We start from the raw sequence: 15601 nt of genomic DNA on the forward strand, positions 1-15601 counted from the left end.
AATATAGTATGTCGAAAAAGTCATAGTATGTTGAAAAATGAGGAAAAAAAGTCATAGTATAGTATGTCGAAAAAAGTCATAGTATGTCGAAAAAAAAGTCGTAGTATATCAAAAGTTTTTAAAAAAAGTCGTAGTATAGTATGTCAAAAAAAGAGGGGAAAAAACAGTATAGTATGTCAAAAATGTTTATAGTATGTCGGAAAAGAGGAAAAAAGTCATAGTATAGTTTGTCGAAAAAAAGGAAAAAAGTCATAGTATAGCATGTCGAAAAAGTGGAAAAAAGTCATAATATAGTATGTTGAAAAAAGTGCAAAAAAGTCATAGTATTGTTTGTCAAAAAAAAGGAAAAAAGTCATAGTATAGCATGTCAAAAAAATGAAAAAATTTATAATATAGTATGTCGAAAAAAGTCATAGTATATGTTGAAAAAGTCATTGTATAGTATGTCAAAAAAAGTCATAGTATGTCGACCAAAAGGAAAAAAGTCATAGTATAGTATGTCCAAAAAAGAGGAAAAAAGTCATAGTATAGTATGTCGAAAAAAGTCATAGTATAGTATGTTAAAAAAAGTCATAGTGTAGTATGTCGGAAAAGAGGAAAAAAGTCACAGTATAGTATGTTGAAAAAATTGGAAAAAAAAGTCGTAGTATAGCATGGCATAAAAGTTTAAAAAAAAAGTCATAGTATAGTATGTCAAAAAAAAGAGGGGAAAAAACAGTATAGTATGTCAAAAAATGTTATAGTATGTCGGAAAAGAGGAAAGAAGTCATAGTATAATATGTCGAAAAATTTTTATAGTATAGTATGTCAATTTAAAAAAAAAGTCATAGTATAGTATGCCGAAAAAAGAGGGAAAAAAAACATAGTATAGTATGTCGAAAAAATGTTATAGTATAGTATGTCGACATTTAAAAAAAAAAAGAAGTCATAGTATAGTATGTCAAAAAATGTTATAGTATGTCGGAAAAGAGGAAAAAAGTCATATTATAGTATGTCGAAACAACTGGAAAAAAGTCATAGTATAGTATGTCAAAAAATGTTATAGTATGTCGGAAAAGAGGAAAAAAGTCATATTATAGTATGTCGAAACAACTGGAAAAAAGTCATAGTATAGTATGTCAAAATTTTTTACAGTATGTCGGAAAAGAGGAAAAAAGTCATAGTATAGTATGTCTAAAAAAAGAGGAGAAAAAGTCATACTATAGTATGGCAAAAAAAGTCATAGTATGTCGACATTTAAAAAACAAAAGTTATAGTATGTCGAAAAACTGGAAAAAAGTCAGTATAGTATGTCGAAAAAGTCATAGTATAATATGTCGAAAAAGTCATAGTATAGTATGTCGAAAAATGTTATAGTATATCAATGTTTTTTTTTTAAATGTTATAGTATGTCAAAAAAAGTGTAAAAAAGGCATAGTATAGTATGTCGAAAAAAGTCATAGTATAGTATGTCGAAATATTTTATAGTATAGTATGTCGAAATAAAAAAAAGTCATAGTATAGTATGTCAACATTTTTTATAGTATAATATGTCGAAATAAAGTGTAAAAATGTTGTAGTATAGTATGTCGACATTTAAAAAAAAAAAGTCATAGTATAGTATGTCGACATTTAAAAAAAAAAAAGTCATAGTATAGTATGTCGAAATATTTTATAGTATAGTATGTCGAAATAAAAAAAAAAGTCATAGTATAGTATGTCAACATTTTTTATAGTATAATGTCAAAAAAAAAGTGTAAAAATGTTATAGTATAGTATGTCGACATTTAAAAAAAAAAAAAAGTCATAGTATAGTATGTCGAAAGATTTTATTGTATAGTATGTCGGAAAAGAGGAAAAAAGTCATAGCATGTCGAAAAAAGTTGAAAAAAGTCATAGTATGTCGAAAAAAAAATAAAGTTATAACATAGTGTGTCGAAAAAGTCATAGTATGATATATTGGGGAAAAAAATTCATAGTATTGTATGCCAAAAAAAGAGGGGAAAAAAAAAATTCATAGTATAGCATGTTGAAAAAAGTGAAAAAAATTCATAGTATAGTATGTCGAAAAAAGTCATAGTATAGTATGTCGAAAAAGTAATTGTATAATATGTCGAAATTTTTTTTTTAAATGTTATAGTATAGTATGTCGACATTTTAAAAAAAAAGTCATAGTATAGTATATCAACAAAGAGGAAAAAAGTCATAGTATTGTATGTCAAAAAAAGTCATACTATAGTATGTCAAAAAAGTAATAGTATAGTATGTCAAAAATAAAAAGTTATAGCATAGTAAGTCCTAGTATGAAAAAAAAGAGTAAAAAAGTCATAGTATAGTATGTCAAAAAAAGTCATAGTATAGTATATCGGAAAAAGAGGGAAAAAAGACATAGTATAGTATATCGAAAAAAGTGAAAAAAAGCCATAGTATAGTATGTCGAAAAATGTTATAGTATACTATGTTGGAAAAAGTGTAAAAAAGTCATAGTATAGTATGTCAGAAAAAGAGAAAAAAGTCATAACATAGTATGTCGAAAAAGAGGGGAAAAAAGTACATATATATACATATATATACATATATACATATATATACATATATATATATGTATATGTGTATATATATATGTGTGTATATGCGTGTATATGTATATATATGTATGTGTATATATATACACATATATATATACATATATATACATACTTTATACATACTATCATACATACACATACATATATATATATATATATATATATATATACTGCCAAGTGTAGTGTTAACTAGCTAACAGTAGGTTAACGTTACCTGCTGTCAAGTGCAGTGTTCTCGCTCCCCCCCTCTCTCTCCTTTCATGTCTAAGATGTCCTATTAAAAAATGGCCTAAAATGGCAAAATGTATTATTATTAATTTATTTATTTATTATTGATTATCTTAAAATTAAATGTCAGTTTAGTATGTCTGAAAAAGTCATAGTATAGTATGTCGAAAAGAAGTAAAAAAGAATGTCAGTATAGTATGTAGAAAAAAAGTCATAAAATGTCTTAGAATAGTATGACCACTTTGCCCGGTCGGTAATCTGCATTTCCAAGTCTTTAATACAGCTTTTAGCTGGAGAAAAATGAATCACTTCACATCTGCAATGAAATAATAGAATAGTATAAAACCTTTTTTCTTAATTATATTTATTATTGTAGTATCATCGGATACATGAATTGAAATTCTTCCCACAACTAGCAATATGATACAGTAAAGAAAATAAAGCAGCATTTTTATATTTACATAAACATGGAAATCCCTATCAAGTTAATTCTATTCAAGTAAATAAGAGACTGAAAATGAACATTACGAGGTGAGTGTGGATCCGTCTTTAAGACACACTCAGTCACTGGTGTTCACCAGTGACTGAGTGCGTCTATGACAGTGCTCCTTGAGTACAGTACAGCTGATAAACTGTTCTGCTCAGAGCTGGACCCAGGTTTCTGAAAAACAAGGAAAGAAAATTAAGCATTAATAAATCACAATTTCCCCTGGTACAGGTGCAGGTCATCTTACAACTCAAGTTTATTTTTTTCGACAGTCCCTTAACTTCTAGTTGAGTATATTTTCAGTTAAGTCACAGTAGTTTGACTCAATTATGATTGTCTTTGTTTTTTGACAACATGAATCATTGGAACATGCTAGGAAAAAATATGAATCAAGTTTACACTACAAACCTTTTCAGCTTCCCATATCGGATGGAAGAGAGGAGTTTCTCTTTCTCTACTTCACTTGCACACTTTTTATAGGCTGTCAGAACTGACTGAGAGAGAGAGAGAGAGAGAGAGAGAGAGAGAGAGAGACACAGAGAGAGAGAGAGAGAGATTTAAAAAATAAAATCTCTTACAGAAGCTTGGGGCCATAGTCCTCAGTAAAGATATCCATCTCTGCCTACCACCCAGTTCTGTTGATCTAAATAGACCTTTTTTGGGTTACACTTTACCTGAAGGTATCTACATAAGAGTGACATGACACTGTCATGAACGCGTCATAAACATTATGAACAAGTCATAAACGTTTATGACATAACGCTTCTTTTAGTAAGTGTCATTCGGTTTTTGTCATGACAAGTTAGAGTTAGAGTTCATGTGTTCATGACAGTGTCAGTGGTCGGTGACTCGAGTCTGTTCGGTGTGTTCCGTGCCGTCGTCCTTCATTTTGGCCGATGTGACGTGTATAATCGGCGGGGCGGGCACTGCCGGCAGTCGGACTCAAATGACCCATCTGATTGGTGGAGAGCTAACCCGGAAACGGGGAGCTGAATGAGGGTGACTAGAGTCTCTCAAAATCTGACGAAAATCTTTTGAACTGACCTTTGTCGATCTGAAATGAAGACAGATTCAGCAACTGCACGGCCTATTTCTCGCTTCAAATGTTTTCAGAAACAAGTTTTGGTGAGCTATTTTAGTACAATATGAGATCCTATTCTGAACAAGCCGCCATGACAGTCTGTCTTTGAATTTCCAGAGAAACCAGACCCACGTGACGCGTTCGTCCAATCAGCTGCCGGTTTTATTTTTTAGATTAGCGCCGCCTGCTGTTATGGAGACGTATTACGTCTCGTCGCTTTGGTGTGTTCCGAGGCACTTTTTGACCAACTCGGGTAGACTGATCAGCCCAACTGCCTTTACTGCAGAGGGTCAGCCGTCTGGTCTGTGTGTCTGGGCCTTTATGTAGATACCTTCAAGTAAAGTGTTACCCCTTTTTGTTGCTGCTGCATGAAATCATGAGTACATTACCAGGAGAGAAAAAAAGGAGATAATGGGTAAGAAGTGAGTGACATGTCTGTACATACTAGAACACGTGAGCTACCTGTGCGGAGTGCTGTAATGCTCCAGTATAGCAGCTGCCTTGTCTCCAGACAAACCGCTAACCTGCATCAACTGTCTGGCAAACACTTCCCTCACAGTCTGACACTAGAAGGTAAAAGAGAGAAACAGGGATTTATGTATTCACAAACACACCATGTAACACTGTGATTAAACAAAGAAAAATAAATTAAGGACCAACAGTGTAATTCTTTATCTTAAAAAACAGGAAAAGGCAGGCTAAACGTTTTTCTTTTTCTTTTCTTTTTTTTTAAAGTGCAAATACACAGTACACGTGTACACAGACACACACCTTGTTTTTGATTGCACCATAGTTGAACTCTGCAAAAGAAATGAGAGAGCAGGAGGGGGTCCCGCTCTCCTCCTCATCACTCCCTCCATCACCCTCCAGCTCTCTGGAGCGACAGATCAGCGTACAGTTCTGAAATAAAGATGAAAAAATGACACGTGTGAAGCACACATCACAGTTAAAGCTATAGTGCGTAGTTTCTGTCTCCCCCATGAGGAATTCTGAGTAATGGCACAGTTGCTAGTAGCCAAGGAGGACACGGAGGATTAAAAAAACATGACGGACTCTTCAGAAGAGGTCATTATCTTCACGCAAAAGTCACCGGACAGTATAGTATTTCGAAAAAAGTCATAGTATAGTTTGTCGAAAGAAAATAAAAAAAAAAGTCATAGTATGGAATGTATAGTATGACTTTGTGCCCTAAAAATGTCATTAAAAAGTAATAGTATAATATCCCAATAAAAGTCATAAAATGTCTGAGAATAGTATGATCACTTTGCCCGGTCGGTAATCTGCATTTAAATAAGAGACTGGAAATTAACATTACGAGGTGAGTGAGGTTGAGTGTGCATCCATCTTTAAGACAGAAAATAACTGAATGAGTGAAACAGTGTTCACCTTAGCCACGGAGGATTAAAAAAAATATGATGGACTCTTCTCTAATCATCACTCGATTTTCTGTGCGCGAAAGTCGCCTGGACGCCACAATCTTTTGAACAGTCCTACTGAGAAATACAGAGAGAGTTGCGTGGAGCCGATAGTCTTAATTAGCTTTGTAGCAACTCATTTGGCAATGGCTTGAATGTAACGGACAAAATAAAAATCCCCAGATTCTGTAGGGGTCTGTTCATGAGGTGGCTTTTGTTTAAAAAGAAAAAAGGTGAGAGAAAAAGATACTGTCTGTGTGTTTCACCTGGTACAGTTTAGTCAGGTATCGCGTCATGACGGTGAGGTAGGCCACCGACTCCCTCACGTCCTGGACTCTCTTCACGAAGAAGCCATCAACTACCTAACACACAAACACATACGAATGACAAGAGCACACGAGATGTGTGTGTGTGTGTGTGTGTGTGTGTATATATATATATATATATATATATATATATATATATATATAAAAATATACACACACACACACACACACACACACACACACACAAAATCGGCAAACCATCATGAAACCATTGTAACATTTGCTGATGCTTATTTGTACTCCGATTGAGCTAATAGTTGTGTGGTGTTTTTGTGTTTAATGACTAACTTGTTCTAGTGTTGTCTAGAGCTGGAACCATTATGGACTTTTGATGCAGATATACATTTTTTGTTTTAGTCATACAACATTATGGCCATTTTGGCATCAGAAAGTTGTGATACAGATATGTATTAATAGGGATTTTACGACAGCACACGGTACAAATAGCAGTACATTTTGAACAACAGAAATGGCAATATATGACAATTATGAAAAAAAAAACACAAAGACAATAAAAGTTGAAATACACCTAAAATATAGTCTTTATGTACTGCAAATTATTGCCAACATACATGTCAATTCAAATATATTAAGCCAGTATTTTTCAAAAATATTGGCCCATAGAGCAATTTGGTCATACCTGTAGTTGTACAAGAATATTGTGAAGTTAGCTGACAAAAATTTCGTGATTTCTTACTACATCAAATTTTTTTAATCTTCCTATGTAGAAATGAATGGGATACTGTTATGATTTGATGTAATCATTAAAAATACTGTAATGCCAGGAAAAGATGCATATTTGTTGTGCTGCATTATGTACACCAACTGTGTTCCCAATAAAAATTGTAATAAAAATAAATAAATATAAATGCTGTATTGAAAGAACAAGAAACAAAAGACAGATGCATGTATTTCATCAAAGGAAAACAAGAACAATTTCTTTAACGAGGTGCACCTGAATGCACCATCCCTGTCGGCTGCCACACAAACGATTTTTCGGAGGTAGCACAACCGCAACTCCCTAACTAGACATACAAAAACAAGGTGCCCATCAAAATCAACACATACTTCTTTCCCTAGCAGCACAACTGTGTCGTTAGCACGGCAAAAAACATATAAAAAGTATGTACGTGTAAGTGTAGGAGTGTGTTCTCACACCTGTGTGTTGACTATGGCCTGCTGCAGCGTGGTTTCAGGTAAACTCAGGTGGGAGGCAGCCGACCCACACTCCTCTACCAGATAGCAGGGCTTACGAAGACCACACCTCTTCAGTCGAAACTGATGCAGGGAAGAAAAGAAGGGAGAAAGACAAAAAGTTGAATCATGGTTCTACCCAGTAAAACCATTATATAACAAGAGAAACTCAACTCAATTGTGACAGGGATTTGTCTTTGCTCTTCACATTTTGCAGACTAAATGACAATTTGATTAAAAACAACTGATAAATGAATTGCCGAAGAAGACTATGCACCACACACACAGACCTTCTGTTCCCTAAAGCGTCCATCGATGATGCTACCACACAGGTCGTCCATCCTCTTCCTTTCGATGATGTAATCAAGGACGAGCTCCCTGCCTGTAGGGGCACGCAACTGACCTGGAGAGAGAGACAGAAAAACAAAAGGAATGAAGCTATAATGCATTTATGTAGATAGATGGGCAACGTGCAAATAACTTAAGGTGACATTAATGCCCAAAGTATGGAAGTAAATGAGCACACTTTCTTTCAAAAACCAGAATTACAAGTTTACGAGGGCCTTACTATTCGTTTTAAAATTCAGTTTGGGATTCTGTTGATCACTTTGGCTGTGTTGTTCATTTCTGATCTTCCTAATTCTGCACCAAGACCTACGCAAGGAGTCCTGACAACCAAATGTTGTTAAAAGTTCAAACAAGCAAAAGAAGATCATGCTTTTACTGTTTGAGCTCCAACACTGTGGAACAAACACCCTAACCCTAAGAATCATATCAAGACCACGATTAAAAAGCTTAAAAATAAATGCATTCTTCTTTTTATTTTTGTAATATTGTCATTTATGTGCCCCTAAAAAAGTGACTTAAAGTGCTCATATTATGCTCATTTTCAGATTCATAATTGTATTTAGAAGGTTATATCAGAACAGGTTTACATGGTTTAATTTTCAAAAAACACCATACTTTTGTTGTACTGCACATTGCTGCAGCTCCTCCTTTCACCCTGTGTGTTGTTCCATCTTTGTTGGGAGTTGCACATGCACAGTAGCTAGGTAAGGTCCAGTACCTAGTCAAAAGCAGAGTATGAGGGCGTGCCATGCTAACAGCTAGGCGAGCATTATAATATGTGTTACAAAGTGACGCACGTTCGTCACGGAAGTAAAGCTGGACTACAGTAGAGCTGTTTGGAGCAGTTTGTGAACAGTGTTTTCTGTTGGAGATGGTAAGACCCTTTGGGGTGGACTTTGGGCTTTTTCACTTTCTGAAAGATATATAACACAATAAAGGAAAGGGAAAAAGCCAAAATAATAATAATAATAATAATAATAATAATAATATGAGCACTTTAATTTAGAGGACACATTTTTATCAGCCTGAGAGAAGAGTGTATAATATAGTAATAGCATAACAATGGCTCGAGCTACCCACTGGACACAGGTACTAAACAAAAAGATGCTTAGGAAAACTATCAATTCTGTCTGGAGTCAAAAGGTGAGAACTTTTTTGGAAGAAAAAAAAAAGGTATAGGTCACAGATTCTGTATTGTCACTATGATTAGCTTTGCTCATTATTTGGTTGCTGTCTCTCTTAACTTCTTCAAATAAAGAACAGCAGTACTTCCCAAAATGTTCAGTTATGTGCCTCCTTGAAAGCCGGAAATATTATGAAAAATATGTCATTTTGGAGAACAATTCATGTTTTTTTGTCATGTAAAAATAGGTTTTAGAGGTAAATATGTACCCCTAGTTTACCTTCTTGTGTTTGTGTGTGTGTGTGTGTGTGTGTGTGTGTGTGTGTGTGTGTATTACCTGGAACAGGTGCCACCTTTTCTCGAGCAACCCACAGGAAGTCTCCAACGTTTAGCTTCCTAACATCGAAGGTCACTCCGTTCCTCTGAAGCTCTTTGACCAGATCTTGCTTGCAGTGGCTGCTGCCGCTGCACAGGCAATTCAAAACATCAAATACACATGTACAGTATATCTTTGACTTACACAGAAATCCAGACAGCTCTCTTACCCAGTTGTCTCAATGAAGTCAACACAGAGTATAATTTCGTAGGTTCCGGGTAGAAGACGTGGTGCGTTCGGCTTTCTGCTCGTTGCATGTGAATTCTGGGGGTTTTCCGATAAACCCATCCCATCAACGTCACTCCTTGGCAAGGCCACGCAGGTCAACCTCTCCGTGGGGCTGTGGAGAGAAGACGATTCCTTTTGTTCCAGCAGGCAAAAGAGCAGAAGGTGAAGACTTCACTTATTTAAAGCACTCTTACTGTATTCTGTCTCCTTCCTTCTCTTCTTCGTCATCATCACTAGCGGTAAGGTCCACAAGCCCAGGACCACCGTCCTCTTCCTCCGCGTCACCCTCTCCTTCACTTCTAGCCTCTTCTCTGTCCCCCTCTGGGCCATCTTTAGTCCCTTGCTCTACGCACTCCAGTCGCTCCGCCAAAGCCAGACCCTCTTCTGTCAGAGAATACCTGGGCGAGAAAGGAGAGTGAACTAAATTCACATCGCTGTAGTATAAAATGGCATGGAAAAACTGCACTAAACTTAGGTTAGAAGATTGTCAGCATCCCAACATTGCTCACTATGTCCTGTGTACCTTGCAGGGTTGTGGGTCTTCATCACAAAGCTCTTCTGAATCAGAGTGCTCACTGAAGACCAGGCAGTGTACTTACTGCCAAGATCTGGCTGCAGACACGCAGACAGACAAAATAAAAGAGGGAACAGACTCCATTTTAAAATAAATCTACTGCACAAGAAGATAAACAAATATCAAAAGCAGGGGTTAACATTAACAAATGGATGCAATTATATTTCACTTACGACAGTGAAAGACTTATCGCAGATATGCTGTGCTTCTGCTTGTAGCTCCATCTTAAACATATAACCTTTGCTACCTGGGATCTAGAGAGAGAGAGAGAGAGAGAGAGAGAGAGAGAGAGAGAATACAATGGGATGTTGATTACTAAGGCCACGATGGAAAAACTTTGAAACATTTCAACTACATGTGATGGAGAAATGTGTACCTGGGAATGCCTGTAAAGTGTGAGCAGCACAGCATAACCTCCAGACCTCTTCTGGGGTACGTACTCCCTTTTCTTCTTCTTCCTTCCTCCTCCTCCTTGTCCTCCTTTGTCTTTCCCTTGATCCCCTGCTGCATTCTTCTACAAGGAAAGATGGAATACACAGGAACGTTAGAGGTTACACCAATAAACACTTTTTCTATTTTACTTTCCTCTTATGGCTGACTGATATAACACAGAATGATGGTCTTTTTGTTTTGCAGCGGGACCAGGCAAAGCACCATTTTGTTCCTCTGTGTACAGTACTGCCCTGTATATAGAAGGATGACAATAATCTCTTTTATCTTATCTAAGTTACCTTTCTGGAGGGAGCCAGGCTGTTGTTGTCCTGTCTGCCAGGACGGGGCGCTCCTTCAGGGAGAGAGTGAATAGGAGCGTCTGGGCCTAATGGAGATGTAAAGAGGAGCTGGTGTAATTGCCTACATAAACTGAAAACTTCAACATACTTTAAGACTACTTTGTTATGACAAATCTCCAACTATAGTACAAATAGCTTAATACAAATTAGGTTGTGTGATTTTTTTTGTTTGTTTTTCTGATTTGACTGGTTGCTTGTGATTCTGATGAGTTATGATTTGAACTTTGAACTGCTCCACCTTTTTCTTAAATGCTCATGGTGTGTCATATTTGTAGTTCATATATGTACGGTATTCATATTTCAATTGATTCCTCCAAAATTCATTCCCTTCTGAAAATATTCTGTAATACCACTAGTTTCCCATCTTGTATTTTACATAGTTTCTCCCACTCTCAATGCAGCCACCAATCTATTTTTTTTTTAATGATCTCCTATTTTAGAGATTCCTTTGCAAAGACCAAAGGATCTTCAATCTCTCCAGGCTCTCTGTAATGTCCTTGTAGTTTATTGTCTGGTGTTGCAGAAATACAACACAACAAATCCCAGCAGCCTTGGTTCCTGGCAATGTCATATCTGGACAAGAAATAATCTAACATACAATTGGATCAGTCAATAAATGCAAACATGAATCCATACATCCATCCATCCATCCATCCGTTTCTTACCGTTCTCTTTAAGGTACCGTTGCAGTTTTTGATCCAATATTTTACAGATGCCGTCTCCAAAGTTCTGGAGGATCTTTGCCTCTTTGGCGTTTTGAAGCGGTAATGGATATTTATTCAAAGAGCTGATGGCCTGGACAAAGACACAAAGAAATACACACAAATAAAGATAGACTTTAGTAAAAGTAGTAATACCACAGTATAGAAATACTCTGTTACAAGTAAAAGTCCTGCATTCTTCACAAAATCTTACTTAAGCAAAAGTACAAAAGCACCAGCATCGAAATATACTTGAAGTACATCTAGTAAAAGTACACATTATATTCAGCGGCCACTTCATTAGGTACACTCGTACAATCTAATGTGATCGAATACAACAGCTCTGCCATAAATTCATCAAGACCTTACACTTGATAACATCACAAATTTGAGTTTTAGCACTCTAGTTTTTTGGATTTGGGAGAGAGCTGTTCATGTTTACTTAATATTTTCTCGCTCTTTTGTGACTAAGTTTTACATTTTTTTATGAATTCGATTTTCTTCAGAGATAAATATACAACCGTTATATGCACTACACACAACAATGGAAACTGCAGACCTGGAGTGACGAGACCACCCTCTTTACCTTCTGGTAGGTGTACTGGATCTTCAGTCCCTTCTCTTTCGCCTCGTCCCGGAGCTCAGTGAGCCACTTGAGGAACAGCGGGTTGGGGCAGGAGGGCAGGGCACGTTTGCGACCCAACCGGACCGGCTCTGAAGCTGGCATCCCTTTGGATCTGACAGGAGAGAAATGACACGTTAGACTGATACTGATAGCATAACACATAGCACACCACGACATGCTCAAAGACAAGCAAATGTTACATTTACCTGGGAATGACGTCACACCCGAGTTGATTGACAAGTCGGAATTCACGGTGGGGTTTGCTCTAGCCAGGTTAGCCATTGTTAGCAATGCCAGTTTTATAACAACGCATTACGCTGTTTTTGGGCATAACAAACAGCGTAACAACATGTCCACAGGTAGAAGTTGGACAGGACTTTGTGTACGACTGATTTAGTGAGACACAAATAAGACAGGAGTGCTAATAAACTGTATGTTACTACAGCTTTCACTACTGTTGACGCATGGAGACAACTGCAACGTTAGCCAACATAAGCTAACGCTGGCAGCCCCTAATTAGCAACGTGAAAGTTTTTCGCTGACAAGCCACCGTGTTTAAGCAACATGTGTAGAGTGATTTAGCAGAGGAAAAAGTGAGGTAAAGTGTGCTTGTGCGTGTAAATGCGGCTCACCTTTAACCTGTGAGTTTGCAGCAGTTGCTGGCGCCTTGAGTTCAAAGACACAGCAGATCACGTGTTCTTTGTTGACATCACGTCACCGGAAGAAGACGACAGGGCCGGGGGCACAAATATCAACAGTGACATCTAGCGGCGAATATTTAAAAATATTTGTATTTTAAACGATTTTTATTATTATTATTATTATTATTATTATTATTATTATTATTATTATTATTATTATTATATTGTGTTCATTTATTTGATTTCTAGTTTATTATTATTGTTTTTAATTTTGTATTTTTTTGTCGTTGACTTGTTTAATTCATTAGCATTATTATTTGTTTACTTAGAGTTGTGCTAACTTGCGACCCCCTTGAAAACAAGTTGGTGCATCTTGAGTGAAAGAGAAAGAAATACAGGGATGAAAAAACATAAATTACTAATTAACAGGACTGGGAAAATAACCTATACATTTAGGCGACTCAAGTACTATTTGGCCAACTTGTTCTTTACTTGAGTATTTTCATTTTCTGCTACTTTATACTCTATACTTTCACTCCACTACACCACAGAGGCAAATATTGTACTCCACGACATTTACAGTATGTGGTAACTTCTGTGAGGCTGTACTTGAACTTGCTTTGAGCTTCTGACAATTCATCTAAAAGATGTTGAGACATTTCACACAAAACCACAAATGTCAACCTCACAGTGGTGCAAGAAGAAAAGTCAGGGGATCACTACGGTCAATATGACTCATCCTCTGGGCACAATGAATGTCTGTCTCTACAAAATGTTAAGCCCATACATCTGAAAGTTATTGAGAAATTTCACTGTGGACCAACTCAAATTTCCAGAAAACAATCTCCAGAGCCACAGCACGAGCATGGTGCTTCAATGTTTTGAAATAACAATGATCTGATGTATCAGAAGAAGGACGGTGTGAATGACAAAATCACTTCCGGAGCCTCTTTAATACAATCAGTGTCAGTTAACTTCCAAGACCGTTATCTGTTCTTCACTTGAATCTGCCTCTGTGTTTCCTCAGGCTGAAAGGCGTTTGCAGGATTCCTCCAACAAGACCCGACAGAGACCAAGAATCCACACCCTCACCTTGCCAAACAACAACCGTTCTCTTTCTCAAACACAGTCAAAAGCTTGAGGGGAAAAAGTAGCATAATTAAACAGTTATAGAGTATAATTAAACAGCCATCTTCCATGCACTCACTCACACATAATGTTTGTAGAGGCAGTGCAAAGCATAATAAACTCACACTTTTGGATTCAAATGTAACACGGGAGCTGAGGCCGTAAAGACATACTGTATAATGTTGTAAAATTAGGCTGACTCTTTGGACTGAAAAATAACATAAGAGGAAATAGAAATCCACAGATATGTTACAGCTTAAACTAAACTGAGACTTATTTAATAACAATTTTGCTTACAAATAACTGTAGTATTTTAGAGGATGGACGGACGTGTCTTATTGTTCGGTATAGAACATGTTCACTTTTTGACAACAGTCATGCCAAGAATTCCTTCCGTGCCTGTAGCAACATTTCCTGTCCTCACTTGGATGCAGTATCCTAAATATTTGATCCATCTTTGCTTATATCCTTTATTACCATTCCACCACCCACTAATTTAAGCAGTTTGGAACCAGTCAGGGCCATCTTTCAAGCCAAACACAGCAACGATTATAGTGGCCAACATCATCACATAATGACGCAAATTTCTGCAGTTTGACGTATATTTCAAAATACCTTGTGGTACCTTGGGAGATTTTGTTGCTCATTAATGCCTCCGTTTTTCTTGAAAACAAAAAACAAGTTGAATCTGGTCTGCTTCACCCAAGAATGTTAAGGGGCAAAGGCTATATCTACAATGCAAATTAATTTAGAGAACATAAATAATAAAGCTACAGAAAAGTTGTATTTTCAAACACAGGAAGCTCAACTCAATTGCCAATTAAAGCTCGGACTGAGCAGTAGTAACACATTTTCCAAACGGCTCAGCCTCCTTGAAAGATCCATCATCACCAGTAGCCTAAGTACCAGTGGTGGAGGAAGTATTCAGATCCTTTACTTAAGTAAAAGTACTAATACCACACTGTAAAAATACTCTGTTTCAAGTAAAATCCTGCATTGAAAATGTTATCTAAGTAAAAGTATGTAAGTATCATCAAGAAAATGTACTTAAAGTATTGAAAGTAAAAGTACTTAAAGGTCCAATGTGTAGGAATTTCTCCCATCTAGCGTTGAGATCATTTATCGCAATCAACTCTCTCGCACCACGCAGTTCAAAGTACGTATTACAGCTACGGTAGCCTTCACGCTTCAAAAAGACGGTCTCTTGCTCTTTTCAATATCCTTTTTAATTTTCTGGGCGAAGAAGAATACTCCTGTTCCTGAAAATTGGATTTTGAATACGTGTGGTCCTCCATGTTTCCTTCTTCAAACTTGCCGGGGCCGGGGAAGCTACGATACCCATTAGCAGCATTAGCAGCACCTGTGAGTTTATCATGTGACAGTGAAAACGCGAAAGGCGGAGCAGTATGTCCTGTATGTCCCTTACCGGCTAACGTATTTCAAGATGGCGCATGAATATGGAGCGTCTACTCCAGTTCATGGGAACGCAAATATAATACTTTGGGTTTAGGAATACTTGGAATTGATGGTGGTGGTAAATATTCATGAAAAAGGACAAGTTTGTGAACGGGCAACACAGATTTTTGATAATGAACAACTAAGCACATTACATACTGGACCTTTAATGAAGAAAAATCCTCACATTTTAGAAACTGGAAACAATCCAAACAGTTGTGTGTTTAATGGTCTAATCATTTCAGCTCGACTTGTAGGCCGTTATATCGTTGGGTAGTATCATTTATAATAAAAACATTGTATTTAATAAACT

General features: G+C 36.6%; 1 protein-coding gene across 1 annotated transcript; it reads right to left on the reverse strand.

The window, feature by feature from the left end:
• Positions 1–4821: 4821 nt before the first annotated feature.
• On the reverse strand, positions 4822–12767 carry mus81 (MUS81 structure-specific endonuclease subunit). Its single transcript, XM_078276393.1, has 15 exons — positions 12697–12767; positions 12026–12176; positions 11404–11533; positions 10679–10764; positions 10324–10461; positions 10121–10201; positions 9897–9985; positions 9568–9771; positions 9315–9485; positions 9107–9234; positions 7589–7701; positions 7263–7382; positions 6045–6140; positions 5135–5263; positions 4822–4929 (listed from the first exon to the last, which is right to left on the reverse strand). Exons 2-15 carry the CDS (start codon positions 12164–12166, stop codon positions 4822–4824), a joined length of 1734 nt encoding a protein of 577 aa, XP_078132519.1. The 5' UTR covers positions 12167–12176; positions 12697–12767.
• Positions 12768–15601: the final 2834 nt, after the last annotated feature.

The sequence above is a fragment of the Sander vitreus genome, chromosome 19, assembly GCF_031162955.1.
Source record: "Sander vitreus isolate 19-12246 chromosome 19, sanVit1, whole genome shotgun sequence".
Classification (NCBI taxonomy): Eukaryota; Metazoa; Chordata; class Actinopteri; order Perciformes; family Percidae; genus Sander; species Sander vitreus.

Bases quoted from the DNA above. Each gene is read 5' to 3' on its own strand.
- mus81 (XM_078276393.1), bottom strand. From the start codon at position 12,166: ATGCCAGCTTCAGAGCCGGTCCGGTTGGGTCGCAAACGTGCCCTGCCC. The intron at 9,986-10,120 runs GTAAGTGAAATA...GCGTGTCTGCAG, and splicing joins GCGATAAGTCTTTCACTGTC to CCAGATCTTGGCAGTAAGTA. The intron at 9,486-9,567 runs GTAAGAGTGCTT...TTCTCTCCACAG, and splicing joins AAGGAAGGAGACAGAATACA to CCCCACGGAGAGGTTGACCT.